At 41.0% G+C, this 27,974-nt stretch overlaps 1 protein-coding gene across 4 annotated transcripts in view; it reads left to right on the forward strand.

The window, feature by feature from the left end:
* Ttc27 (tetratricopeptide repeat domain 27) overlaps positions 1-27,974 on the forward strand; it is a 144,053-nt gene that overhangs the window by 100,966 nt on the left and 15,113 nt on the right. For all 4 annotated transcript variants that reach the window (XM_021186245.1, XM_021186246.2, XM_021186243.2 and 1 more), the window contains exons 14-16: positions 9,773-9,871; positions 14,400-14,452; positions 19,395-19,560. In XM_021186245.1, the coding sequence (XP_021041904.1) occupies positions 9,773-9,871; positions 14,400-14,452; positions 19,395-19,560 (318 nt within the window). The remainder of the gene's footprint in view (positions 1-9,772; positions 9,872-14,399; positions 14,453-19,394; positions 19,561-27,974) is intronic.

Below are 27,974 nucleotides of genomic sequence, written 5' to 3' on the forward strand. Positions count from 1 at the left end.
TTCAAAATGGTATGCATGAAACCTATGAACCAAAACCAGAGAACCCCCTCCAGGAGCAAGGCAGGAAACAACCCAGTGGCAGTTTCTCTTATTTTGCCATCCTCCTTACACAACATTGCCAACCCATCAAAACTTGCCTATTCCTCTACAAAAGAAGTAGCAGAGTTACCCATTATGCCTAGGCCATGTTGAGTGCCACCTGTATTCTTAGATTTTTCAAAACCTACTTTAGTTGGGGTTCTTAAATATTTCAACCTCCCTTCTAGCCCATAGATCAGAGGTAGGGGATAAAAAAGAAGGTTAAAATAGCAAAAGAGAATTATAGACCTATTTCGTAGTTCATTGAGGCAATTCCACTCTTTGTTGTCAGGATACCAGCAGTCCAGTTCAGTAGCAAACAGCAAACACAAATCAGTAGTGGTGACTCAGTCCAACATAAACAGCAAGGCTTGGCTGAATCAGGATGAGGCAGTAGAAGTGGCCAGAATCAGCCAGAATACCACAAGAGGTTCTTCGATGCATTTCTCTCTACAAAGCAAAGTCTAGAGAAGACCAGTGAAGAAGTGAAGTGTCACACAAATAACAATACAAGAGCATATCTCTCTCACTGTCTGTGGGATTCTATCTTGGAGCTTAAAGAATTCAGCTGTATTTTGAGGACTCGTGAAAGTTTTGAGGCATCTTGACTTATTTATTTAATATATATTTTATTGGTGCGTGCGTTCGCAGTGTGTGTGTGTGTGTGTGTGTGTGTGTACGTGTACACCTGTACTCGAGCACACATACATGTGTGACTGACTTAGCATGCATGTGGAGATCAGCAGACAACTTGCAGAAATTGGTTTTTCTTTCATCTTTAGGTACGTCCCTTGTCATGAGTATCAGGATGGCTAGCTTACAAAGCTGCCCGGCTATGTGGGCTGTGCGTCTAATAGGCTTGTAGACCTTAGATGTGTTTCCCCACAGCTGGATTTTTTTTTTTTTTTTTTTTTGACATGGGTTCTGGCCATGTCAAAAACTCAGGTTAGGTTGTCTGGTTTGTGGGATAAATGCTATTATTTGCTGAGCCATCTCACTGGCCCCATCAGTCATCATTGACAATGGTAGTTTAAGTAATAATTTAAAAACAAAGTAAAAGACATGCTAAGCATTGTCCACAGTTTTTCAGATTCTAAAGACCTCCATTGAGAAAGAAAAAATAAAGACGTTGCAATGAGTCAGCTGATAGCAACTGGGAGACCCTGAAGTTTAAAGCTGAGAGCTTTGTATGAGTCCAGGGCCAAGATGGTTACCTATACTGAGAGAGGCAAGCCAACAGTTAACTGATCTGGAGATTTTCATTGCATGCAAATTATTAAAACAACTGCAAAAATAACCAAAGGTAAAGGATACAGGAACCATATTAATACTTCATATGTCTAAATTTTTATTAAAAATGTAATATACTGAATATAAAACATTGGCTATTTTTTAAACTTAAAAGTAAATAAGACACGTCATGTGACCAGAGTGGCCTAGCGCTATATCATGGGTACTGTTATTTGCATTATTTGCTAATCTTTTCTCGTGGATTACAAAGTAAAGTTTTCCATTTGTATCTTGATTTCATATGTTCTTTTTTTTTTTAAATATCAACCTGTGGAGAAGAATATTTGCTTTTTGTTTATTAATTTGTGTGTGTTTTTTTTTTTTTTCTGTTGAGGCCTATATAGGAGTTTGCAGTATTCCTAATTTAGTCCTACAATTCAGTGAGGTAGCCTTCATTCCAATGAGTTAAAATTCATTGCTTCTACCTGCCATGTTGGAAGAGACGCCTACATTATAAGTACCACTTTGTATAGAATACACTGCTGTTGGTTATGTTACTACAAGGCTGCAATCCTGGCACTTGAGAGGCTGTTTGAGTTTGATACCAGTTTGGGCTGCAGAATGGAACCTTTGTAATAAATCATAACCAAAGCCAAGAAAACAAGTAAAACCCAGATTTGTCTTTTTTTTTAATTGGATATTTTCTTTATTTACATTTCACATGTTATCCTCTTTCCCAGTTTCCCTCCCTCCTGGAAACACCCTATCACATCCTCCCTCCCCCTGCTTCTATGAGGGTGTTTCTTCCACCCATCTACCCACTCCCACCTTCCCACCCTCGATTCCCCTACACTGCAGCATCTATCTAGCCTTCATAGGACCAAGGACCTCTCCTTCTACTGATGCATGGCAAGACCATCCTCTGCTACATATGCAGCTGGAGCCATGTGTACTCCTTTGTTGATGGCTTAGTCCCTGGGAGTTCTGAGGGATCTGGTTGGTTGATACTGTTGTTCTTCCTATGAGGTTGCAAACCCCTTCAACTCTTTCAGTCCCTTCTCTATTAGGGACCCTGTGCTCAGTCCAATGGTTGGCTGCTAACATCTGCCTCTGTATTTGTAAGCCTCTCGCAGGGCCTCTCAGGTGACAGCCAGATCAGGCTCCTTTCTGCATGTACTTCTTGGCATCCCAAATAGTATCTGGGTTTGGTAACTGTACATGGGATGAATCCCCAGGTGGGACAATCTCTGCGTGTCCTTTCCTTTAGTCTCTGCTCTACACTTTATCTCCATTTTGTTCTCCTCCTAAGAAAGACCGAAAAACCTACACTTTGGTCTTACTTCTTCTTGAGCTTCATGTGGTCTGTGAGTTGTATCCTGGTTATTTGGAGCTTTGGGGCTAGTATCCACTTATCAGTGAGTGCATACTAAGTGTTTTCTTTTGCAATTAGGTTACCTCACTCAGGATGATATTTTCTAGTTCTATCCATTTGCCTAAGAATTTCATAAATTTATTGTTTTTAGTAGCTGAGTAGTACTCCATTGTGTAAATGTACCATAATTTCTGTATCCATTCCTCTGTTGAAGCATATCTGGGTTCTTTCTAGCTTCTGGCTATTATAAATAAGGCTGCTATGAACATAGTGGAGCATGTGTCCTTGTTACATGTTGGAGCATCTTCTGGGTATATGCTCAGGAGTGGTATAGCTGGCTCCTCCGGTAATATTATGTCCAATTTTCTGAGGAACCACCAGACTGATTTCCAGAGTGGTTGTACAAGCTTGCAATCCCACCAGCATTGGAGGAGTGTTTCTTTTTCTCCACATCCTCGCCAGCATCTGCTGTCACCTGAGTTTTTGATCTTAGCCATTCTGACTGGTGTGAGGTGGAATCTCAGGGTTGTTTTGATTTGCATTTCCCTGATGACTAAGGATGTTGAACATTTCTTTAGGTGATTCTCAGCCATTCATGATTCCTCAGTTGAGAATTCTTTGTTTAGCTCTGTACCCCATTTTTAATAGGGTTATTTGGTCCTCTGGAGTCTAACTTCTTGAGTTCTTTGTATATATTGGATATTAGTCCTCTATCAGATTTAGGATTGGTGAAGATCTTTTCTCAATCTCTTGGTTGCCATTTTGTCCTGTTGCCAGTGTCCTTTGCCTTACAGGTTTGCAATTTTAGGAGGGCCTGTTTGTTGATTCTTGATCTTACAGCATAAGCCATTGGTGTTCTGTTCAGAAATATTTTCCTGTGCCCATATCTTCAAGGTTCTTCCCCAATTTCTCTTATATTAGATTCAGTGTATCTGGTTTTATGTGGAGGTCCTTGATCCACTTGGACTTGAACTTTGTACAAGGAGATAAGAATGGTTCGATTTGCATTCTTCTACATGCTGACCCCCAGTTGAACCAGCACCATTTGTTAAAAATGCTGTATTTTTCCACTGGATGGTTTTAGCTCCTTTGTCAAATATCAAGTGACCATATATGTGTTGGCTCATTTCTGAGTCTTCAATTCTATTCCATTGGTCTACCTGTCTGTCTCTGTACCAGTACCATGCAGTTTTTTAATCACTATTGCTCTGTAGTACAGCTTGAGGTCAGGGATGGGGATTTCCCCAGAAGTTCTTTTATTATTGGAAATGATTTTTGCTCTCCTGGATTTTTTGTTATTCCAGATGAATTTGCAAATTGCTTTCTAACTCTATGAAAAATTGAGTTGGAATTTTGATGGGGATTGCATTGAATCTGTAGATTGCTTTAGGCAAGATGGTCATGTTTACTATATTAGTCCTGCCAATCCATGAGCATGGGAGATCTTTCCATCTTCTGAGATCTTCGATTTCTTTCTTCAGAGACTTGAAGTTCTTGTCACTTCCTTAGTTAGAGTCACACCAAGGTATATAATAATATTTGTGGCTACTGTGAAGGTTGTCATTTCCCTAATTTCTCTCTCACCTGTTTATCCTTTGAGTAGAGGAGGGGTACTGATTTGTTTGAGTTAATTTTATATCCAGCCACTTTGCTGAAGTTGTTTTTTAGCTTCAGGAGTTCTCTGGTGGAATTCTTTTGGGTCACTTACATATACAATCATATCATTTGCAAATAGTGATATTTTTGACCTCTTCCTTTCCAAGTAATATCCCTTTGACCTCCTTTTGTTGTCTAATTGCTCTGGCTAGAACTTCAGATACTATGTTGAATAGATAGAGAGAGTGTGGGCAGCCTTGTCTAGTCCCTGATTTTAGTGGGATTACTTCAAGTTTCTCTCCATTCAGTTTGATGTTGGCTACTGGTTTGCTATATATTGTTTTTACTATGTTTAGGTTTGGGCCTTGAGTTTCTGATCTTTCCAAGACTTTTAACATGAAGGGATGCTAAATTTTGTCAAATGCCTTTTCAGCATCTAATGAAAAGGTTCTCTGTTTTTTTTTTTTTCCTTTGAGTTTGTTTATGTAGTGGATTACATTGATGGATTTCCATATATTGAACCATCCCTGCATCCCTGGGATGAAGCCTGCTTGATCATGGTGAATGATAATTTTGATGTGTTCTTGGATTCGATTGGCATGAATTTTATTGAATAATTTTGCATCAGTATTCATAAGGGAGATTGCTCTGAAGTTCTCTTTCTTCGTTGGGTCTTTGTGTGGTTTAGGTATAAGCATAAATTTGGCTTCCTAGAATGAATTGGGTAGTGTACCTTCTGTTTCTAGTTTGTGAAATAGTTTGAAGAGTATTGGTATTAGGTCTTCTTTAAAGGTCTGGTAGAATTCTCCACTAAACCCATCGGGTTCTGGGCTTTTTTGGTTGGAAGACTATTAGTGACTGCTTTTATTTATTTAGGGGTTATTTACTGTTTAGATGGTTTATCTAATCCTGTTTTAACTTTGGCACCTTGTATATGTCTAGAAAATTGTCCATTTCATCCAGATTTTCCAATTTAGTTGAGTATAAACTTTTGTAGTAGAATCTGATGACTTTTTGAATTTCCACAGTTTCCATTGTTATGTCTCCCTTTTCATTTCTGATTTTGTTAATTTGGATACTGTCTCTGTGCCCTCTGGTTAGTCTGGCTAGGTTTATCTATCTTGTTGATTTTCTCAAAGAACCAGCTCCTGGTTTTGTTGATTCTTTTATAGTTCTTTTTGTTTCTATTTGTTGATTTCAGCCCTGAGTTTGATTATTTCTTACCATCTACTCCTCTTGGGTGTATTTTCTTTTTTGTTCTAGAGCTTTCAGGTGTGCTGTCAAGCTGCTAGTGTAAACTCTCTCTAGTTTCCTTTTGGGGGGCATTTAGAGCTATACGTTTTCCTCTTACCACTGCTTTCATTGAGTCCCATAAGTTTTGCTATGATGTGTCTTCGTTTTCATTAAATTCTAGAAAGTCTTTAATTTCTTTCTTTATTTCTTCCTTGATCAAGTTCTCATTGTGTAGAGCATTGTTCAGTTTCCATGTGTATGTGTGTTTTCTGTTGTTTTGGTGGAATTTATGACCAGCCTTAGTCTGTGGTGATCTAATAGTGTGCATGGGATAATTTCAATCTTCTTGTATCTGTTGAGGCCCATTTTATGGCCAATTATATGGTCAATTTTGGAGAAGGTACCATGAGGTTCTGAGAAGAAGCTATATTCTTTTGTTTTAGGATGAAATGTTCTATAGATATCTGTTAGATCCATTTGGATCATAACTTGTGTTAGTTTCACTGTGTCCTGATACTTTCTGTTTTCATGATCTGTCCATTGTTGAGAGTGGGGTGTTAAAGTCTCCTTTATTGTACGGGGTGCGATGTGTGCTTTGTGCTTTAGTAAAGTTTCTTTTATGAATATGGGTGCCCTTGCATTTGGAGCATAGATGTTCAGAATTGAGAATTCATTTTGGTAGATTTTTCCTTTGACCAGTATGAAGTGTCCTTCCTTATCCTTTTTGATAACTTTTGGTTGAAAGTAGATTTTATTTGATATTAGAATGGCTGCTCTAGCTTGTTTCTTGGGACCATTTGCTTGGAAAATTGTATTCCAACCTTTTACTCTGAGGTAGTGTCTATCTTTGTTACTGAGGTGTGTTTCCTGTATGCAGCAAAATGCTGGGTCCTTTATGTATCCAGTCTGTTAGTCTATGTCCTTTAATTGGGGGAATTGAGTCCATTGATAATTAGAGATATTAAGGAAAAGTGATTGTTACTCGCTGTTATTTTTGTTGTTAGAGGTAGCATTATGTTCGTGTGCCTATCTTTTTTTGGATTTGTTGAAAGATTACTTTCTTGCTTTTTCTAGGGTGTAATTTCTCTCCTTGTGTTGGTGTTTTCCATTTATTATCCTTTGTAGGGCTGCATTTGTGGAAAGATATTATATAAATTTGGCTTTGTCATGGAATATCTTGTTTTCTCCATCTATGGCAATGAGAGTTTTGCTGGGTCTAGTAATCTGTGCTGGCATTTGTGTTCTCTTAGGCTCTGTATAACATCTGCCCAGGATCTTCAGGCTTTCATAGTTTCTGGTGAGAAGTCTGATGTAATTCTGATAGGTCTGCCTTTATATGTTACTTGCCCTTTTTTTCCTACTGCTTTTAATATTCTTTCTTTCTTTAATGTATTTGGTGTTTTGATTATTATGTGATGGGAGGAATTTCTTTTCTGGTCCAGTCTATTTGGAGTTCTGTAGGGTTCTTGTATGTTCATGGGCATCTCTTTCTTTAGGTTAGGGAAGTTTTCCTTCCATAATTTTGTTGAAAATATTTACTACCCCTTTAAGTTAGGAATCTTTGCTCTCTCCTATACTTATCCTTAGGTTTGGTCTTCTCATTGTGTCTTGGATTTCCTGGATGTTTTGGGTTAGTAACTTTTTGCATTTTGCATTTTCTTTGATTGTTTTGTCAGTGTTTTCCATGATATCTTCTGCCCCTGAGATTCTTTCTTCTATCTCTTGTATTCTGTTGGTGATGCTTGCATCTTTGACTCCCCATCTCTTTTCTAGGTTTTCTAATTCCAGGATTGTCTCCCTTTGCGATTTCTTTGTTGTTTCTATTTCTATTTTTAGATCTTGGATGGTTTTGTTCATTTCCTTCACCTGTTGTATTTTCCTGTAATTCTTTAAGATTTTTTTTTTTGTGTGTGTGTTTTCTTTAAGTGCTTCTACCTGTTTACCTTTGTTCTCCTGTATTTCTTTAAGGGAGTTATTTATGTCCTTAAAGTCCTCCGTCATTGTCACGAGAAGTGACTTTAGATCCAAATCTTGCCTTTCCGATGTGATGGTGTATCTAGGACTTGCTACGGTGGGAGAATTGGGTTCTGATGATCCAACTAACCTTGGTTTCTGTTGCTTATGTTCTTAAGCTTCCTGCCATCTGATTATCTCCAGTGCTCCCTGCTCTTGCTATATCTGACTGGAGCCTCTCCTTCCTCTAATCCTGGCTGAGTCAGATCTCCTCAGAGTGCAGCTGTCTCTGTGATCCTGTGATTCTGGGATCTTGTGATCCTGAAATTCTGGATGTGTCAGAGTTCCTGGAAGTCAAGCTGCCTCTGAGACCCTGAGATCCTGGTATGATCAGGCTCCTGGGATCCTTAGATCCTGGTTGTGGATCTTAGAGTACCTGGGAGTGGAGCCTCCTTTGGGTGCCGTTGGACTGGCTGCCAAGTTCGTGCCCTATGTAGACTGGAGCATACTTGAAGGAACCCAAGCCACCGATTGGGCAGGGTTACTGCATCCCTAATCCCATCAGTCCCAGTTACTCCGGTTGGTGTTGGAGCAGATGTGTTCTTCTCACCACTGATCCTAAGATCCTCAGCTAGGGTGCCTGGGAGTGGAGCCTCCTGGGGGCTGTGGGACCAGCTGCTGCTGAGTTCACACCGTTGTCTTTTTTTTTTCAGAGATGTTGAATAAAAGAGTGTACCCGAGAACTGATGAAATGCAGCCTGAACGTTTCAAAACTGAACTTGTGTGGGAGGCGGGTGCTTGTTCTACATATTGTCACTCGAGTCAGGATTGGACTTCTGTTCAGGAAATGTGTTCTGGTGCCTTGAATGGCTCTTTTCTTTTTTTTTTTTTTTTCTTCATTTTTTACAAATATTTTTTTTTATTACGTATTTTCCTCAATTACATTTCCAATGCTATCCCAAAAGTCCCCCATACCCTCCCCACCACTCCCCTCCCCACCCGAATGGTTCTTTTCATTCATTCTCTTCAAAGCTAAGCTGTCTTATGTGGCAGTCTCATTGTTAGGGCCACAAACTCGTTTCTAGCAAGTCTCTGCTCTGCTTTCCACCAGATGCACACCACCCTCTGCAGCCTTCACCTAACCTCTACCAACCAAATCTGTTCTGCATAGAGGAAGCCCTTGGTGGGTATTACAGCCTCCTGTGAATGAGAGAAGTGTTAAGTTGCCCTAGGATATTTGCTTTGGAAGCCTCATCTCTAGTTATCAGCTAAAAATCTTTCTCTGCTTGAGAAGTTTCAGGTCCCTGCCCTCCGTATGGAGCAGGTTCTTTGTGGTGCAGGTTAGGGAGGAGGGGTGTGGAGATAGCTCCTCCTCTGCCTGTGAGGGAGGCGGAGACAGATGCAGAGCCTATCATTTCCTTTCTCCCTACTCTCCCTGCCTCTGTGTTCAGGCGATAAGGAAAGTAGGTTTCCATCCACCCCTGGCTTTGTGACTGGAAGGAAAACAAACTTAACTCATACTAGATGCCTTTCTGACCAATGTCATTGCATTTTTACCACTTACAGCTCCTTTTGATAGGGTCTGTCGAATTTTAAGGAAACCCTGTGATGCAAAGAATGTTTTTGTAGTTACCTGCTTTTCAAATCGCAGCCAGTTTCTGACCCTGTGTTTTCCAAGTTTTTTGCATCCCAGCCTACAGAGACGCTTGCCTGAGAGGTTATTCTTGGTTACATAGTGGAGGCTGTCTCTGGGAGTGAGGATGAAAGCAGAACTCTGCCCTTGGGTTTGTGGTACACAGATCAGTTGTGAGTCCGCTGATACTTTGTAAAGGTTTTCTGTTTACATCATTAATTCCAGGTTTAGATTAATTAATTACTTTACTATGCATTGATATTTTGCCTGCATGTATGCTTGAAGGTGCCAGATCCCCTGGAACTGGAACTACCAGCAGCTATGAGCTGCCATGTGGATGATAGGAATTTAACCCTGGTCCTCTTAACCACTGAGCCATCTCTCCAGCCCTAATTCCAGCAAATATAAAGACCTATAAAGAAAGCTGCCTTCAACACCCAGTGTATTAATAATATTAATATAACAATGCCTTCATTATTATAATAGATTTGAAATTTTCATGGAAAATTTTATCTTCAATAAATTTCCTACAGTTAAACTCAACACAAAGCAAATGTTATATATAGTTCTGAATTCTGCATAGAAGTGTATTTTTTGGTAGTATCTTAAACATGTTCAGATTGTATTTTCTAAATGTGTGCATGTGTTTGAATAACATTGAATTTTGATTTCTGCAGCTCGGGGTCTGGTTCTCTCTAGGCTGCGCCTACTTGGCCTTGGAAGACTATGGTGGATCAGCAAAGGCGTTTCAGCGTTGTGTGACTCTAGAACCCGATGTAAGTTTGTTTGTCCCCTTTCCTTATTTCAGCTCTTTGTCTTTCTCTGAATTGGGCTGCGTTTAGAGTAGCTGGGCGGATTTCTCCTACTTACACTAGTGTTTCCAGCCGTCCAGGCTGTAGTGTGCATTGGTGTTCCGTTGCCTTTGTTGTTGGCAGTCATCTTCTGTTGTTAGGACAGGTCACTGCATCCACTTACCAGCTGATGACATTTGCATCTTTTCTACATTGGTGCACTTCTGGAATGCTTCTGCCACTAGCATTTGTTTGTCTGCTCTTGGTAGACTCGTGTGTCCTTTTCTCTTGAGTATCTCTACTCGTGGGAGAGCTTCTGGGTCATGTAGTCGAGCGTTAGAGGAACCGGCAGACTCTTCCAGAGTCTTACTAATACACTAGCCAGCAGTGAGGGAGGGGTCCAGCTGCTTGGAGTCTTCGCCGTTCTTTGCTCCTTTCTCTTGGGTGATATTTCATGGCTTCAGTGTATAGTTCTTAATTATAATTATGTTGAATATTTTTGCATTTGTTTATTAGCTGATTTAGTGTCTTCTTTGGGGATGTCTGTTCACATCCTTTGCCCATGTGAAAGGTTGTTTGTGACTGTTGAGTTGTAAGGATTCTTCTTGTATTCTAACTATAAGGCACCTTATGAATGGTAGATAATGCCCTCCATTTTTTTTGTTTTAACTTTTTAAAAAAGATTTATTTTGTGTATACAAATGCTTTGCCTGCATGTATGTATGTGCAGCATGTGTATGCCTGGTGCTTACATGTAGAAGAGGTCAGAAGAAGGCACTGGAGTTACACATGGTTGTGAGCCACCATGTGGGTTCTGGGAATCCAATCTAAGTTCTCTATAAGAGCAACAAGTGCTCTTGGCTGCTGAGCCTTCCCTTCAGCCCTTTCTCCCTTTCCTAATAGCGCCATTTAAAGTACAGTTGTACATTTTATTTTATATATGTGGATGTTTTGCCAGCACGTGTATCTGTGCATTTCATGCGTGCCTAGTGCCCATGGAGGCTGGAACTGGCATTAGAGACAGTGGTGAGCTGCCATATTGGTGATGGAGATTGAACCTGGGTCCTCTGTGAGAGCATCAAGTGCTCTTAACTGCTCTGCCACCTCCCCAGCTCCTCTCTTACTTTGTTTTTAAGATAACTTATTGTGCATGCATCTGTGTGTGTGCATGCCTGTGTGAAAGCAAGTGCCACGACACCTGTGTGGAGGTCATGTGACAACTTGTGAAACCAGTTCTCTGCTTCCACATTCCACCATGTGTAGCCAGGGAACTAAGGTGGTCAGGCATAGTACCAGATGCCTTTACCTGCTGAGACATCTTTCTGACCCTTATTTTATTTTATTTTATTTTATTTTATTTTATTTTTTGGTTTTTCCAGACAGGGTTTCTCTGTGTAGCCCTGGCTGTCCTGGAACTTACTCTGTAGACCAGGCTGGTCTTGAACTCAGAAATCCGCCTGTCTCAGCCTCCCAAGTGCTGGGATTAAAGGCATGTGCCACCACTGCCCAGCGTTATTTTATTTTATTTTAGTGTGTGTGTGTATGTGTGTGTGTGGTATGTATGGCATGTGTGAAGATTAGAGGTTAGCTCTCTGGAGTTGGTTCACTCCTATGAGTTCTGGGGAATGCAGCTCAGGACCTCAGGCTTGTACAGCAAGGGCTTTAACCTACTAAGACATCTTGTTGGCCCAAAAACTTAACTTTTTTTTTTTTATGTATTTGTTTGATTTGAATTTTTGGAGAGTAGGTCTTGTTATTGTCTGTGCTGTCCTCGATCTCACTATGCAGCTCAGGCTGGCTGGTCTTGAACTCATGATCTTGCTGAATGCTGGGATTACTGCATAGCCCTGTCCAATGATGACATCTGACTCATCTGTTCTTTTTCCTTTATTTCTGATCCATCGCCAAAGCTAAAATCTCTGACTGACCTCATGATTATTCTTTTCTTTGATTATTGGAACTTAAACTCAGGGTTTTGGGGGGCTAGGCAACTGCTTGACCACTGAGCTATAATCTCAGCACTATTCCTACCTTTTCTTCTAAGAGTTTGTGTAGTTTCAGCTCTAGACTACCTTAAGTTTTGCTTATAGCTTTGGTTATAGCATAAGGAAGTGTTCAGTTTCATTCTTTTATATGTAGATATGAGTTAGATTTAATCAGCTATTGTCTCTGTGTGCTAAGCACCACTCACAGAAGCTTTGAGGGGAGGTTTTGGAATGGTGAGTATGGTCAGACATGCTTTTAATCACAGTACTCGGGAGGCAGAGGCAGATGGATTTCTGAGTTCGAGGCCAGCCTAGTCTATAGGACAACCAGGGCTACATATGGTGACCATGAGCACCCAGTTCTCTTTCACAGTTGCTTTGGCCATTTGGGGCTCCTTGGTTTTCCATGTTGAATTTTAACATCAACTTCTACAAAAATAAAAAGAGAGAGGGAGAGGGAGAGAGAGAGAAGGGGAGGAAGGAAGGAAGGAAGGAAGGAAGGAAGAAGGAAAGAGAAAGAGAAAGGGTATCTGAGATATTATTAAGGGTTTCATTTAATTGGCACAGCAGTATGCCACCATGAATGAGGAAAACTTAAGTCTTGCTTTCTTTCTTCCTTGTTCTAAGACTAGCTACCAACCAAATGTCCTCCCTCCCTCCCTCCCTCCCTCCCTCCTTCCCTCCCTCTCTGCTTCCCTCCCTCCCTCTGTGAATTTGTGTGTTGGGGGATAATATGCATGGTGTGGCATGCATGTGGAGGTCAGAGGACAACCTGTGGAGTTGATTTTTTTCTCCTTCTGCCTCGTGGGTGTCAGTGATTAAACACAAGTTGTTAGGCCTGGCAGTGAGCACCTTGCTAGGCTCCTGCTTCCTCTTCCTTCTCTCCCTTTCTCCCCTCTCTCCCCTCTTCCATCCTACAAACAACTGAGGCAGAGATTCTGTGACAGAAGAATTATTAGCCACAATCTTACTGCATTCAGAATCCAAGCCAAGCTCTGTGCATCTGACCTTAGTTCTTATTTCATTCCATAGAGCGTTACTGTTAGTAGTCCACAAATAACTTACATGAAAATTATAAACAAAAATGGAAGATTATGGTGGCAGACTATGTTTCAGATGTTTGATACCATCCAAAATAGACTCTGTTCTCAGCTTTTAAATCATCACATTTAGTCTTCTCAGCGTGCATGTAACCTACTATGGTTGGTTACAGCTCTCTCTCTCTCACTGTGTGTGTTGGGGAACATTCCATGTATGAGCATTTATGGACCTGCGGGTGAGTATCTGGTGGCCATAAGTTGGCATTGTTTGTTTCCTTGAGTCAGGGTCTCCCCTGAGCCTAGAGCATCAGCTCTAGAGACCCCTCGCTGACTCCCAGGGCAGGGTTACAGGTCCACATCACCACACTATGCTCAGCGCATGGGCTCTGAGCTTCCGGACTCAGGTTCTCTTGCACATGCAAGGAGTACTTTGCTCCATGATCATCTTTGAGGGTTCTGCAGTTAGCTTTTATAAATGTCTGAAATGCTAAGTTAGCTTTTGGGGGGGAGTCTAATGAGAATGAGGAAGATCATATTGATAAGAGGCATTTGCTTAATGGACTCATGCTTTCCAGAGTCTGTCTTTCATCTCAAAGGCACAGTAAATTGTATCTGTGAAATAGTAGCCACATTTCACCTCCTTCATTTTCTTTCTTGTCCTTTTAGTCCAGTATACTCTAAAGACTGCACACAGTCAAATGGATAGTCTGGACAGGTTTCTAGAACTTACTCTCTTATCTCTCTCCCTGGTGCTTTTAGATACAGATTCCAGTTGCTCTCTCAGACTTTCAGCCTGGTCCCCTTTCTTCATCCCAGTGGGCTTGCTTGCTGTGATTGGTGTCTGCCTGTGTGGGAGCCCTGTGTGTCTGTGGACAGAGGCTGTGCTGACTGCTAACACACACTGAGTGCTTTCTCTCCTCCTGGGTCACTCCTGCACTGCTGCTGTCTGACTCCCCAAACAGATCCTATTTTGTCTACTTTGTAGGTTTTTATGGTAAGAAGGCTAGCCAATTACTAGCTTTGCTACATCTGGAAAGGGCGGTCAGTACCATTTAATTTTAAAATCCTATGTGTGGCAGTTAGGAACTATATTTTATTAAAAAACAGAACAAAGTAAAATTCATAACCTTATTAGTATCAATATTTATGTAAGTCTTGATTTTACTTGAATACATAAAATAGAAATATTAGTTAAATTATATTGTGAATTTCCAACTATTTTCTATTTCAAAACTTGAAAATAAAAATTTAACTGAACTCTGAGTCAGTGCTTTGATGGCTATGTCATTGGTTTAGGTTTTTAAAATGTTTTTGTAAGGCATAAAAATAATTTTAATTTAGCTTTATGCCTTTTTCTTTCAAATACATTATTAAAAATTGTGATTATTTTTTAAAGGAGCATAAGAGACTAGGAAAATGGGTTATATTTTGGTTGTAGCAAGTGTCTTACCTAAGAACATTCTCTAACTGGAGTATCTGTTATTTTAGAATGCTGAGGCTTGGAACAATTTATCTACTTCCTATATTCGATTAAAGCAAAAGTAAGTACCTGAGACAAATATGAAGAACTTGGTTTCCCTTAAAACTGTAAGGTTTTCTCCAACTGAGCACTTAAATCCGTGTCTCTTTCCTATCCTTCTATATAAGTTAGAATAACTTAATTAACTGTTGAATTTTAATTGTATAGTTAATTCTTGAAAAAATTTAATGTATGATGAAGTATACATTATAAATAATAAGATAAATATCTCATGAAATTGACATTTACTGCTGAAGTTTTTCACCCTAAATTTCGTTACATGATAAAAACAATCAGACCTTTAGTTGGTCAACACAACTGGTAGTTTTCTTATTAACTGTTTGTCTTAGATATTTTTAAAAAGATTATTTTCTTTATTTACATTTCAAATGTTATCCCCTTTCCTAGTTTCCCCTCTGAAAATCCCCTATCCCCTCCTCCTCCCCCTCCCCCTGCTCCCCAACCTACCCACTCCCATTCCTGGTCCTGGCATTCCCCTATACTGGGGCACAGAGCCTTCACAGACCAAGGGCCTCTCCTTCCATTGATGACCAACTAGGCCATCCTCTGCTACATATACAGCTAGAGCCACAAGTTCCACCGTGTGTTTTCTTTAACTGGTTACGTATAGCTCCAAGGAGCTCTGGGGGTGCTGGTTAGTTCATATTGATGTTCCTCCTCTAGGGCTTCAGACCCCTTCAGTTCCTTGGGTACTTTCTCTAGCTCCTTCATTGGGAAACTTGTGCTCTGTCCAATGGATGATTGTGAGCATCCACTTCTGTATTTGCCAGGCACTGGCAGAGGCCCTCAGGGGACAGCTCTATCAGGCTCCTGTCAGCAGGCTCTTGTTGGCATCTGCCATAGTGTCTAGGATTGGTGGTTCTTTATGGGATGTGAATATGACCCATTTTTTCTGAAGATGTAGATTTAAGAAATAAAATGATCTGCAATATTATCATAAAAATTGATTAGTGATACAAGCTGTGTGTGGTGACATGAGATGAGAATGTAAAGGGAGCTGCGGTAGAGTAGGCACATCTCTGCTCACCTTTTGTGTGTTGGGAGCTTACTTAGTCCTGTGAAGACCTCAGAAGAGAAGGTTTGTGATCCTGGTTCAAAGATGCTTGTCTCATCATGAAGCTAGGTTGGAAGGACGTGTGGAAAGGATAGAAGGACACCTTTTGGGCAAAGGAAGTGATGTGGCCAAATGCAGAGTGACATAAATGAGTGGATTTTAGCAGGTGGCAGTAAAATCATAGTCGAGCTGTAGGGTAGTGTGAGCTGTCTAATGCAAAGGAAGGAAAGAGAAGTGGTTGCACTCAGCTCACTGTGTCTCCTGATCAATCACCTGATACGTTGAGACCATCCTGTTGGGAACAGCCTGAGAGTTTGGAAGGGAAATCAGCAGGGAAGCGTTTAGGAAGATGTACAGGAGGCGATGTATGAGGCAGAGTAGAGAGGGAACTGGAAGCAGGGAAACAGGTAAGCAGCCCAGACACAAGGTAACTAGAGTGGAATAAGAAAGGGCAGTGCCAACAGCAGCACAGCGGGCTGGTGATTGGCTATGAGAGCGAAGGATACGGGAGAGAAAAGGATTGCTACTGCCAGAGCCTTAATGTATCTGTTGCGAAGTCACAAGATATTCCTGAAGATATTAAGGCCATTTTCCATTGAGATCATGGAATGCTTCTTCTGCTCTTGGATGTTAGTTTGTTCTACCATTCTCTTAAAAATAATCCTGTTCTTGGTTACCGTGGACTGTGTTAGTGCTTACTGGATACCTAGTGCTCTAGGTCAGTGGGAGTCGGTTATAGTGGGATCTGGTCAGTTTTTCCTGGCATAATCCTGTATGTAGCAAGACTTTTTTTTTTAAAGATTCATTTATATTTACTCTATGTGTATGTATGAGTATTTGCTTGTATGTATGTGTACCATGTTCATGCCTGGTGTCCACAAAGGCCAGAAGAAGGCATTGGAACCCCTAGGAACCGGAATTCCAAATAGTCATAAGTGCCATGTGAGTGCTGGTAACAGAACCCAGGTCCTATTCTAGAGTGTCCTGAGTTGTCCTCTTTCATTTATTTGCTGTGACTCTAGACATAAGAAATGTTTTATTCATGAAATTATTTCAGAGATACTGTTCCTCTCAAAACAATATTTATATCATAAAATGGTCTCATCTCTTCTGTTGTGAGCACTACAGTGCCCTTTTCCCCTTTCTGTCTGATCTCCCCGGGTATCAGGGCCCTTGGAAACACTTCCCATTTCATGTATAACTTTCATAGTCTAGCTTCTCCATCATGCATGCTGGACCAGTGACTCCAAGATGAAACTTCTTATGAAAAAGCTAGCTCTACTAAGAGAGAAACACAATTCATTCCAGTGTTTTGTGTGTGCACGTGTATATAAAGAATGAATGTTATCTTTAGAAACAACCATCTGCCCCCTTTGAAACAGGGTTTCTCATTGGTCCAGAGCTCACAAATTAGGCTAAACTGACTGGCCAATGAATCCCAGGGATCCTCTGGACCCCACTTCCTTCAGCTGAGATTGTAAGTAGACATCACCATACCCATTATTTTTGTGTAGGTCTGGGGAATCACACTTATATTCTTGTACATGCAAGATGAGTGCTTTGTAGACAAAGCCAGCTCCTTTCCCCCTGTCCTCCCCATTTAAAGTTTTGGGCTTAGGAACCTGTGATTGGGGGCATACAGATAGCCTGTATCATTGATTGTTGTCTATTGTATTGCTCTTCAAGAAGATGACTTGATGCCGATTCCTTTGTAAGTAGGAGAACAGAGGAGTCTCACTTCATCAGTTGTTGAAAAATACTTGTTATTACAAGGGAAACAGTGGTAAGAGAATAAAGAAAGGTGGAGACAGTCCATAGAAACAGTATATTTGAGTTTTGAAAACTACTTTTTTTTCTTTTTTGAAATTTCTTTTTACTTTTACAAGGAAGGATCCTTTAGTAGTTCTTTAAATTATGACCAGTCAATACTACCTTAGTCTTTGTACATTTAAGTGTGTTTGATTTTGCATTTCCTTTTGAGTGGCAAGTTTAGCTGGTTATGAAAGTTTAGGCTAACTTAATTTCACTTGGCATGTTAGCACTATTTATGTATTTTATTGCTTTCTATCATCTTGTTGCTAATGAAATACCTACTGTTTTTCATTGTTATTCTTTTCTAAATATTAGGATATGTCCATGTTTTGTAACTTTACTTTATATGTCTATATTGCTTAGAATATTTTGTATACTTTTTTGACCAAAGAATATGGATCTTTGCTTGGTTCTGAAAAATGTTCAGCCACGATCTTTGATATATTCGGCCATTTACTTGTATTCCTATACTCTGGAATTTCTATCATAGTTATATATAAGTCTTAGTCTTTCCTCTGTTTCCTCACTCTTTGTTTATTTTTTAATTCTGAATTTTGACAGACTTCTCAGTGTTCTTTTCCAACTCACCAGTTTTCTCTTGAGTTACATATCATGTGGTATAAGACACATGTGGAGTGCTGTTTGTTCTTCTGTTCTTTTCCAGGGTAAACCCATATTTTGCATGTTTTGAAACAAATATGTTCAAAGGCTTAATAGATGTTTTCCTCCTCCTCCTCCTCCTCCTCTTCCTCTTATTCTTTTTAAATAGCATACAAAGAATAAGGTTTCATTATGAAACTTTCAAACAAAATTAGTTTTCATTTGTCCTTCCACTCAGCCCTTCCCTCTCTGTCCAGTTATCTGCCTTTGTGCTTTAATGCCATGTTTGTCCTTTTGCACACATCCCCCACTCTGCCTACCTAACCCCTCTTGCTCTCCTCTGATGGGCTCCTATTTTTGATAGATTACTTAACAGTAGCTTAGGGTCTGGAGAGATGGCTCAGTGGTTAAGAATGCACTGGCTGCTCTTCCGGAGGACCTGGATTCAATTTCTAGTGCTCACATGGCAGCCCACAACCATCTGTAACTCCAGTTTCAGGAGGACTGACCCCTTCTATTGGCCTCTGCAAGCCTCAAATGTGTTCATGGTGCACAGACACAGATAGGCAGAACCACCCATACACATAAAATAACAAACAAAAATACTCAAAAAACTGGACCTTAAATTTAATAATTTTATGTCCTGTTGGGTAATTTTGTTCACTGTCCTGTCTTTGTATAGGCTCCCCAAACCCCAAGTTGTAGAATTTGTTTTGTAGACTTATTTAGAGTGTGAGGAGATTTTTGTTTTATTCACTCTGACCACTGCCCTGCTTCCCACTGTTTGTGTTGAGGGATTGCAGCCTTACTCTGTAGTTTGCTCTAGGATGGGTAGAGTCTGGAACTTGGATCTACTGTTTCTTAGGGCAATATTGAGGTTGATGCTCTGTTACGATGTTCTTGTTAGTAATAAATAAATCAGGGAAGACATATTTTCATAGAGTACTATATATCCCTCAGTTCATTATTGAACTGTATGGGGAACCTTGGTGGTTTTGTGATATTTGGGCATCTGATTTCCCAAGTGATGTATTAATACAAGATGGAGGAGTAGTGTTTTAGTTAGAGTTTTACTTCTGTGAACAGACAGACAGCTTGACCAATGCAAGTCTTATAAAGGACAACATTTAATTGGGGTTGGCTTATAGGTTCAGAGGTTCAGTCCATTATCATCAAAGCAAGAGCATGGCAGCATCCAGGCAGGCATGGTGCAGGAGGAGCTGAGAGTTCTACATCTTCATCTGAAGGCTGCTAGTGGCAGACTGGCTTCCAGGCAGCTAGGACGAGGGTCTTAAAGACACACAGAGATACACCTACTCCAACAGGGCCACACTTCTAATAGTGCCACTCCCTGGGCCGAGCATATACAAACCATAACAAGTAGCTCTTCACATTCATGTTCATATGTGCTTAGCCATGATTTGTCTAAATTGAAAAGATGTGGTTGTTCATTTCTATGAAATTTGACCTTCCCCAGAGTCAAAGCTTTTAGAACGTTACAAGAAGCCCTCAAGTGTAACTATGAACACTGGCAAATCTGGGAAAACTACATTCTCACCAGCACCGACGTCGGGGAGTTTGGGGAAGCCATCAAAGCTTACCATCGGCTCCTGGACCTCCGAGACAAATACAAAGATACTCAGGTAGGAGACTTACGTGTTGTTATTTTAGTTTGGGTTTTGTACTGAACCACTGTTGTGTGATGTTGTTTTCTTTACTGTGATACACATGTGGTATACGTAAACAGCAGTTTTGTTCTTTAGTTAGTCATTTCCAGTTACCTACAGATCCTGGCATTTCCATGTTAAGTGTCTTGGTGCCATCACACACAGTATTGCTATAGTTCAGGCATGCCAATCTGACTTACGGTTTGCATGCATACTGTCAGTGTACAGAAATGAAATAGAAAGTCCTTTGCAGAACTTACTACTCCGGGTACCGCCATGCCCTCTGTGGTTTGTAATAGTGGGAGTAAATTCTGTATGTATCCATGTAGTGTTTGCTACATGCTTTCCGAGGCTTGTTTACAGCACTTGGTTAGATGAAGTTATTCTTAAGGAAAGTATTAGAGATTTGCATCCACAGTGTTTGCTGTTTAATAGAATTAAATAAACAAGACCTTTGGGGCTGAATTATAATAGAAGACGGTGTACAAAGAGAAAATACTCCGGGGTTTATGGGTTCTGAAGTGAGAAGTCTGGAAAACGACTTAACTCTTTAGGTCTTGTAACAATCAACATATGCTATTTAAAATGACTGATTAGGAATTATAAAGGCAATATAGAACACATACAGATGTCACATCAATATATGATAATGCCTTGCAAATCTCATGACATAAATACCTCAGTTCTAAATAGAGCTTAACACAGTCCTGGGCTAATTAGCCCTGTGTTTGGCTCATAAACATGTCTTGAAAGCACAGCTGTGTCACTAGCCAAGTTGACCCAGGTTAAGGCTTGGGTTCACTGGGAAAATCTATAACTTCAAGTAAAACTCCCCACATTGAAGAGAGGTATGAACTTTCTGTTGATTCTTCTCTTTCTCTTCCTCCACCATCTTTTCTTTATAGATGTTGTCTATTGTAGAAAGAAGGGATTGCATTTTAGAGTATAGAGATTGTTGTAAATGCGAGGCCGTGTTAAGTCAGTCTGATACCATTTTTCTGCTGTCATTTGCTTCTAATTTGTTATCCATCCGCATTGTTTCTGGTGTGAGTGGGATTGCCCTTCTAAGTCCGTCCCCAGCCCTCAGTGATCCACCTTTCCCCAAAGGATGGAGTGGGATTGCCCTTCTAAGTCTGTCCCCAGCCCTCAGTGATCCACCTTTCCCCAAAGGATGGAGTGGGATTGCCCTTCTAAGTCCGTCCCCAGCCCTCAGTGATCCACCTTTCCCCAAAGGATGGAGTGGGATTGCCCTTCTAAGTCTGTCCCCAGCCCTCAGTGATCCACCTTTCCCCAAAGGATGGAGTGGGATTGCCCTTCTAAGTCCGTCCCCAGCCCTCAGTGATCCACCTTTCCCCAAAGGATGGAGTGGGATTGCCCTTCTAAGTCNGTCCCCAGCCCTCAGTGATCCACCTTTCCCCAAAGGATGGAGTGGGATTGCCCTTCTAAGTCNGTCCCCAGCCCTCAGTGATCCACCTTTCCCCAAAGGATGGAGTGGGATTGCCCTTCTAAGTTCGTCCCCAGCCCTCAGTGGTCCACCTTTCCACAAAGGATGAGGGTCGTTAGCTCGTTGGCTTGGCTTTGAGGACCCAGGAAAAGCCCCAGTCATCCATTCATGCTTGACCCCAAGAGGAATTAATTCTATCAAGGGAATCTAAGTGGCCCAGTCTACAGCCTTTTCTTGTCATAGATTAGGAGCTGGACTTGTGTGCTGGGTGGTATGTAAGCACAAAAGGTGACAACCTTTTCTTTTCTGTTTTCTCTGCCACTCACCCGTCCCTGCTTTCTAAGGAACCTAGTGGGCAGGTCAGTGGTAAAGTACTGACTCACATTTACTGAAAGCTTGCTGTGTTAGATACTATTCTGGTGCTTTGCATGTATTAGCTCATTTAGTAATCCTCACCACAGCTGTGAGGCATACATTTGTGCTATCATAGGATATATGTGACACTGGAATGTATGTGTATATGTGTCTCCATTGCCTGTCACTTTCCTAATTTTAAAGGAACTGATGGTTTAGATAAAATAGCTTTCTAAAGATTATTTTGAAAAGGCATTTCTTTTATGTCATAAAGAGTTAATGGCGTCACTATGGTAATGTTGATTTTCATTGCCTGTGGTCTACCAGTTATGCTAAAACAGAGATAAGTATTTCAGAAAAAGGCAAGAAAAGGCAGAACTGTTGTTCAGAAAGAAACAGGTTCTGTCTGGATGCTTCCTGTCTCTTGTAAGTGTAGTAGCTGAATGGGATTGCATGTTTGCGTTTCTTTCCTAACCTATCACCAGTTCTGGAGCCTCCCTCTCCCACCGGAAGAAACAACTTGTAATTGATGAGTAGACAGTACTGTCATGATCGTGAGTGTATGGGTGAGAGGAGACGAGAGTCACAAAAGCACTCTTGAGTGCAATAATTATTGGATTCTAAAGCTAAAACTCTTGAGTTTATTTGTCATGTGCTATATCAAATCCAAACCCCTGGAATTATAAAAACAGTTACTTAGACATATTTTAGGAACCTTTCTCAAATAGCAGTAAAGGGACCCAAAAAGCATATTTTAGGGTATCTTTAAGCATGTTTCAGAAAAAGAACAAAAATCCTAACCATAACTGTCCCAGCACAATTGACATGCTTCAACTCTTATCCTGTGGTGCTGAGGACAAACCCGGGGCCTTGCAGGTGCCAGGCAAGAACTCAGCCATTGGGCCACACCTCCAGCTTTTATCTTACGTGGGTTTTTCAAACATGCTTTAGTGGTCCTGTTAATAACTCCTCACTGCTCTAATCATATAATTCTTTCTTTTCATGGGGTGGGGTGGAGTGGGGATCGGGGACAGAGTTTCTCTACATAGCTCTGGCTGACCTGTAAGTCACTATGTAGACCAGGCTAGCCTTGAACCAGCCTCCTGAGTGTTGGGATTAAAGGCCTGGCTTCATGCAAAAAATTCAACCATAGCTGAATTGTATTGGTTTCTGTTTACAATTTTCTAATCCTATGTGAGTCTTAGCACATTGTTCTGTGTGACTTTCTGTGAAAATTTAGTTGTTAGCTAGATAAAATTATTATACTTTATTTACATTCATGGGCAGTTAACATTTTAAATTCTTTTTTTCTCTCATTATTCCTCTGTTTCTCAATATTGGAGTGTAAAACAATCTTTCTCTCATACAGTGACATTTTACCTAAGCTTGAATATTTTAAAATATATTTTATATGTATGGTATTTTGCTTGTCTGTGTGTATGTATGCAGTACCCATGTAGGCTTGAAGAGGGTATTAGATTCCCTGGAACTGGAGTTTCAGATAACTGTTAGCCTCCGTGTGGCTTCTGAGAATTGAGTTTGGGTCCTCTGGAAGAGCAACCAGTGCTCTTAATCACTAAGCCATCTCTCCAGCCCATAAGTATGAATATTTTAATAACTTTAAATTAGTTTCATTCAAAGTTGAAATTTTGAGCAACCTTTGGGGTTTTAAGACTGCCCTCCTGCAGTCCCACTAAGTGCACTGGAGACAAAGCAGTTCTATGAAAAGTGCATGAAGCATGTTGGTAACATAGTGTGCTCCGCAGGTGTCAGATGTGAGATGTGTTGGCTTGATCTGCACATTTGAACCTTCTGGGGAGACAGTCATTTCTGATAATGTGTACTGTTATAGCACTCTGAGAATGCCATTTCTAGATAACCAGAAGTTGCTCCGGCCAGGCTGCCCTCATTAGCACCTTAGAGATTCTCGGACATTCAGCTGTAGAAACAATGTAGGAAAACCGTGTCTCTCTTTGCATCTTGGGAAAGCCCAGTGAAGGAACGGCTCTCTGTAGAGATATCATACAATTCTAATGCTCTAGTGAATTTCTGCAGTCGTGGCAGGATCACTTTGCACTGCCTGAGTTATCACTGGCACAGAGTCTTTGTGAGTAGCAATAGGCTTTGGCTGTGTGGCTTCATGACACACTGTCAGCATACATGACAGCAGCTAGTGTCTATTCCTTCCAGTGCCCTTTGGAGCTCCTAACCCTTATACCTTTTTATAGATATGGATTATTGTGATTTTGTTTTTCCATAGTGAGTACATAAAAGCTATAAGTTTATAATTATTTTAAAATAGGCAATGATATAAACTAGAGAGAGATTATCCTGGTTTTTTTCTCCTAGTATTTTTGTTTTGTTTTGTTTTGTTTTGTTTTGTTTTGTTTTGTTTTTTGAGACAGGGTTTCTCTGCATAGCCCTGGCTGTCNTGGAGCTCACTTTGTAGACCAGACTAGCCTCGAACTCAGAAATCCGCCTGCCTCTGCCTCCAGAGTGCTGGGATCAAAGGCGTGCGCCACCACGATCGGCTTCTCTTAGTATTTGTAAAAGGTGTATTAGTTGTATAAATTGTTGTTTTCTTCAATCGTAATTTTGAGTGACGTATAGATTGATGAAACTTGGGAACGGCATTCTGTAATGACACTACTTTTCTAGCATCTGTACTTTATAACATCTGTGTTTATGTATATACCCTTTCTTAGAGGTCATTGAACCTGATTTTTGTGTTAATAATTAGTCTTTATTCAGTTTGCAGGTTTCTATCCTAGTAAACAGTGAGCAGCCAGGCGCACACATCCTTGTGCAGATGCTGCGTCCCTTGGGCGCATTCTGTGAGCCACATTTCTCCCTGGTTTCTTGGTTTTAGTCTTATTCTTGGTAAGTTGGCAATCACTTGGAAAAGGAATTTCAGTTTTATATATTAATATCTTATTTGTTTTTAAGAAGTAACACATATTGAACGCTTAGTATGTTCTTGCCACTTAACACAGATTATCTTTATAGAGCACATGGTACTTGGAGTGGACACTAAAGATTCTTCAACATGGCGTCAGTTGAGCATGAGGCCCAGACCGTGGATCTGGTTAGTGGAAGTTGAAGGATAGAGTCAGTGGAAGTGTGCCTTAGTGTCTGACTGAGGGGAGATTCATGTGAGGTAGCTCTCCTCATCAGAGTAATATGCACGTGAATTGTTTCTAATAAAGTGTTCTTAGTTGAGCTATAAGTTACTAGTAATACAACATGGAGATTTTTAGCTTTATACATTTGACTGTTATATATTCTAATATAATCCGACTCCCATTTTTGTCACTGCTGAGTCCTATTTATGTTCCATTTTAGTTAGTTGAGCCTTCCCCCAACTAAGAAACTTTGAGACTTCTGTCACCACAGCTCACTGTCGCTTTTCTCGACTATCACAAAACTATCCTGTGTAGCTGTGTATCGGTGGTATTCTTTGTGTAGATTTCTGGTAGATATTTTCTTTGGAGTCATGAAAAGGTGCTATTGATGGGCAGCAGGGCAGGTTGCCAACCAAATTAAAGTCTGAGAATAAATGATGATTGAGTATTACCTGAGAGAAAGAGAGAGGAAACAGGCTCACTTTGTATAAATTACAGCTTTGGAAAATAGATGCTATCTCTGTTTTACTGGAGGAACCTGAGGCTCAGCAAGGTAAGCTCATAAAGTAGATGTGTTTTAGCTGGCAGGCAGCAGAAGGCAGGAAAGCCGGGGCTGGAAATCTGGCGTGTGTGTGTGTGTGTGTGTGTGCGTGCGCGCGCGCACGTGAGTATACACATGCAGATGTATGCGTACATGTGCCTGTGGAGGCCAGTGGTCCTGTTAGTGGTCTTCTTCAGTGCCTCATCGCCTTTTTTCATAGGCAGGTCTCACTGAGGTGGAACCTGTGCACCTGGCAAGCATGGACAGCCAGCGAGCCCCAGCCATCCTCCTGTCTCTGCCTCCCTAGTTCTAGGATTATAGGTGCACACCAGCACTCCTGGTACAAGGGGTGCTGCAGATTCAAACTGAGGGCTTCACATTTTGAGCAAGTACATTACTCACTGAGTCATTTTCCTAGCACCAATCCATCACAACCCCTTAGAGCTTTTTGTTTTGTTTTTGTTGTTATCAAGAAGGAACACAAAGGAAAATGCTCAGCTTCTGTCTTCTCTTCCTAATGAGGCTTTTGGGAATCCAAGAGTTAGGTTATCAGTCCAGGAAACAGCATCTTACTTGGAGAACTCCAAGTAGAGCAGAGTTAGGCAAACAGTGGAGGTGGGAAATTGCTTCATTTCTGGCCTGAAGCCCATCTGGAAGTTTCTGTAACAGGACCCGAGGTAGTCCTATTCCTTCCTGCTCTGAAGACCTCCAGGATTCAGAGGGCTGAACTCTGTGCAGCAGGCCAAGATTGTGATGAGCTTTGGCTGAGGACGTCAAGGTTAGTGTGGTAGGGAGAAGATGGAAATGCTCTTTTGCCAGACTGTCCAGCGCTTGTTTATGTTAGAACTGCCGCTCTGTTATGTGTGAGGCCTTCGCTCTTCCAGGACCTGTGTGATGCTCACACAGCTGCACTTGGTACATTCCTCAAGCGTGGTCTGGCATAGAGGGGAGACATAGATGTTAAGCATAAAACACAAAACCAAACAACACAAGCGCCACCATCTGCCAGCCGAGAAAGCCGAGCAGCTGGGAACAGCGGTGTGTGCCTGTATAGTCCAAGTCCTGAGAGGCTGAGGCTGAAGGGTCACAGTGTGAGGCCAGCCCAGGCCATTTAACACAACTTAACAAAGAGGGGAGGGGCAAATTATGACATTGTCAGGTTTTAAACCTCTAGGGATTTGTCACCGCAAGCCTCCCCTTCGGGAGCTTCTGACAGGGTGTGGAGTATCTGGATGAAATCAAAGTGTACTAGATGCTGACTCAGCCTGGATGAAGGGACACATGTCACACTCGATTCAGTGCATAAACATTATTGTCATAGGTTTATTACAAGAAACTGTTTTCTACATGCTTCATCTACAGTTGGTTTTCTGTACAGTTTGTAATTAATTCGTTTAAAGAATTTGGTTTACATATGAGGCACACAGTATCTAAAGACAGTCTGTTGACATAAACATTAGAAAGAGGCACCTGTGGAGTTACAAAAGCAAGCATTTTCACATTATTGAATTTTATACAAATGCCTGTAATACTCTGTAAAACTAAAACTATGGCTTCCGTGTTTTCCTCAAGTGCACTTTCTAGATGAGGTTAACTCTCAAATTAGTCTCAATAGATTTGAAAGGAATATTTTATAAAGTATAGTTTCTGAACACCACAGGATGAAATAGAAACAAAACAAAACAAACAACAACAACCAAAAAGAAAACAAAAACAAAAGTAAAACCAAAAATTTACAGACGATGAAAAGTAAAGAATATGCTCTTAAATACTCAGCAGCTGTGGTGGTTGGAATGAGAACACCTGTAGATTTGATTGCTTGATCACTAGGGATTGCCACCACTTGAAAGGATTAGAAGGTGTGGCTTTTTTTTTTTTCAAGCTCAAGCCGGGACCAATCTCTGTCTCTGTCTCTGTCTGTCTGTCTCTCTCTCTCTCCCTCCCCCTCCCCTCTTCTCTTCTCCTCTCCTCTCTTTCCCCCCTCCCCCTCCCCCCTCTCATCCCACCCCACCTCCACCCCTACTGTCTGTGGATCTGGATGTAGAACTCTCAGCTCTCAGCTATTTATCCAGCACTATGTCTGCCTGTGTGCTGCCATGCTCATCATCATGTTAAAAATTGAGTAAACCTCTGACAAACTTTAAGCGAGCCCCAGTTAATTGCTGTCCTGTCCTCGTGGCATATCTTCATAGCAGTAGAACACCTAGTAAGACAGTAGATTAAATGAAAAATCAGAAAGTGTCTTAGGAGACACTTAGAAGTCTCAATAAGTTGGACATTTTTGACTACCTGGATATTTATTTTAAAACACAGGAGAGATTTCAGGTCAGCAACTGATCTTTTTGTTTGCCTTTTGAAGACAGGGTCTCTCTATGTATTCATGACTGTTCTGGAACTTACTATGTAGACTGGTCTAGCCTGAGCTCACAGAAATCCACCTGCTTCTGCTTCTCGAGTCATGTGTCTAATGGAGAAGCATTGGGGTGGGGGTGGGGTGCACACAGTGGGGTGGGGCCAGGAATGGCATTGTGAGACAGGGCAGGGTGGAGGTATCTTATACCTTAAGAAACTACTAGATAAAGAGAAATGAACAAACAAATAAAACCAAAGCTAGCAGAACCAGGAACACAATGAATATTAGAAAAGCAGAGTGAAACAGAGAGTAGAAATGCAGTGACAGAACTGTAAGTGGATGAACTAAGGAAGAAAGGGAAGGGGGAGCACTGTTAGCAGTTGTAGAAGTGAAAGACTCAAAAACTCCCAAAGGGAGGCACTTACTCAAGCCTCGGGTCAGCCGCGCACCCAAGAAGACACTGAGACCGAACTTAAGATGTATAGAGAGTAAGATTTAATAAAGCAATGACAAGAAAGAACATAAAAAGCACATATACCAGATATCTGGGGTCGAAACTCGCAGAGGAGATTCGGC

Source organism: Mus caroli, chromosome 17, assembly GCF_900094665.2.
Source record: "Mus caroli chromosome 17, CAROLI_EIJ_v1.1, whole genome shotgun sequence".
Lineage (NCBI taxonomy): Eukaryota > Metazoa > Chordata > Mammalia > Rodentia > Muridae > Mus > Mus caroli.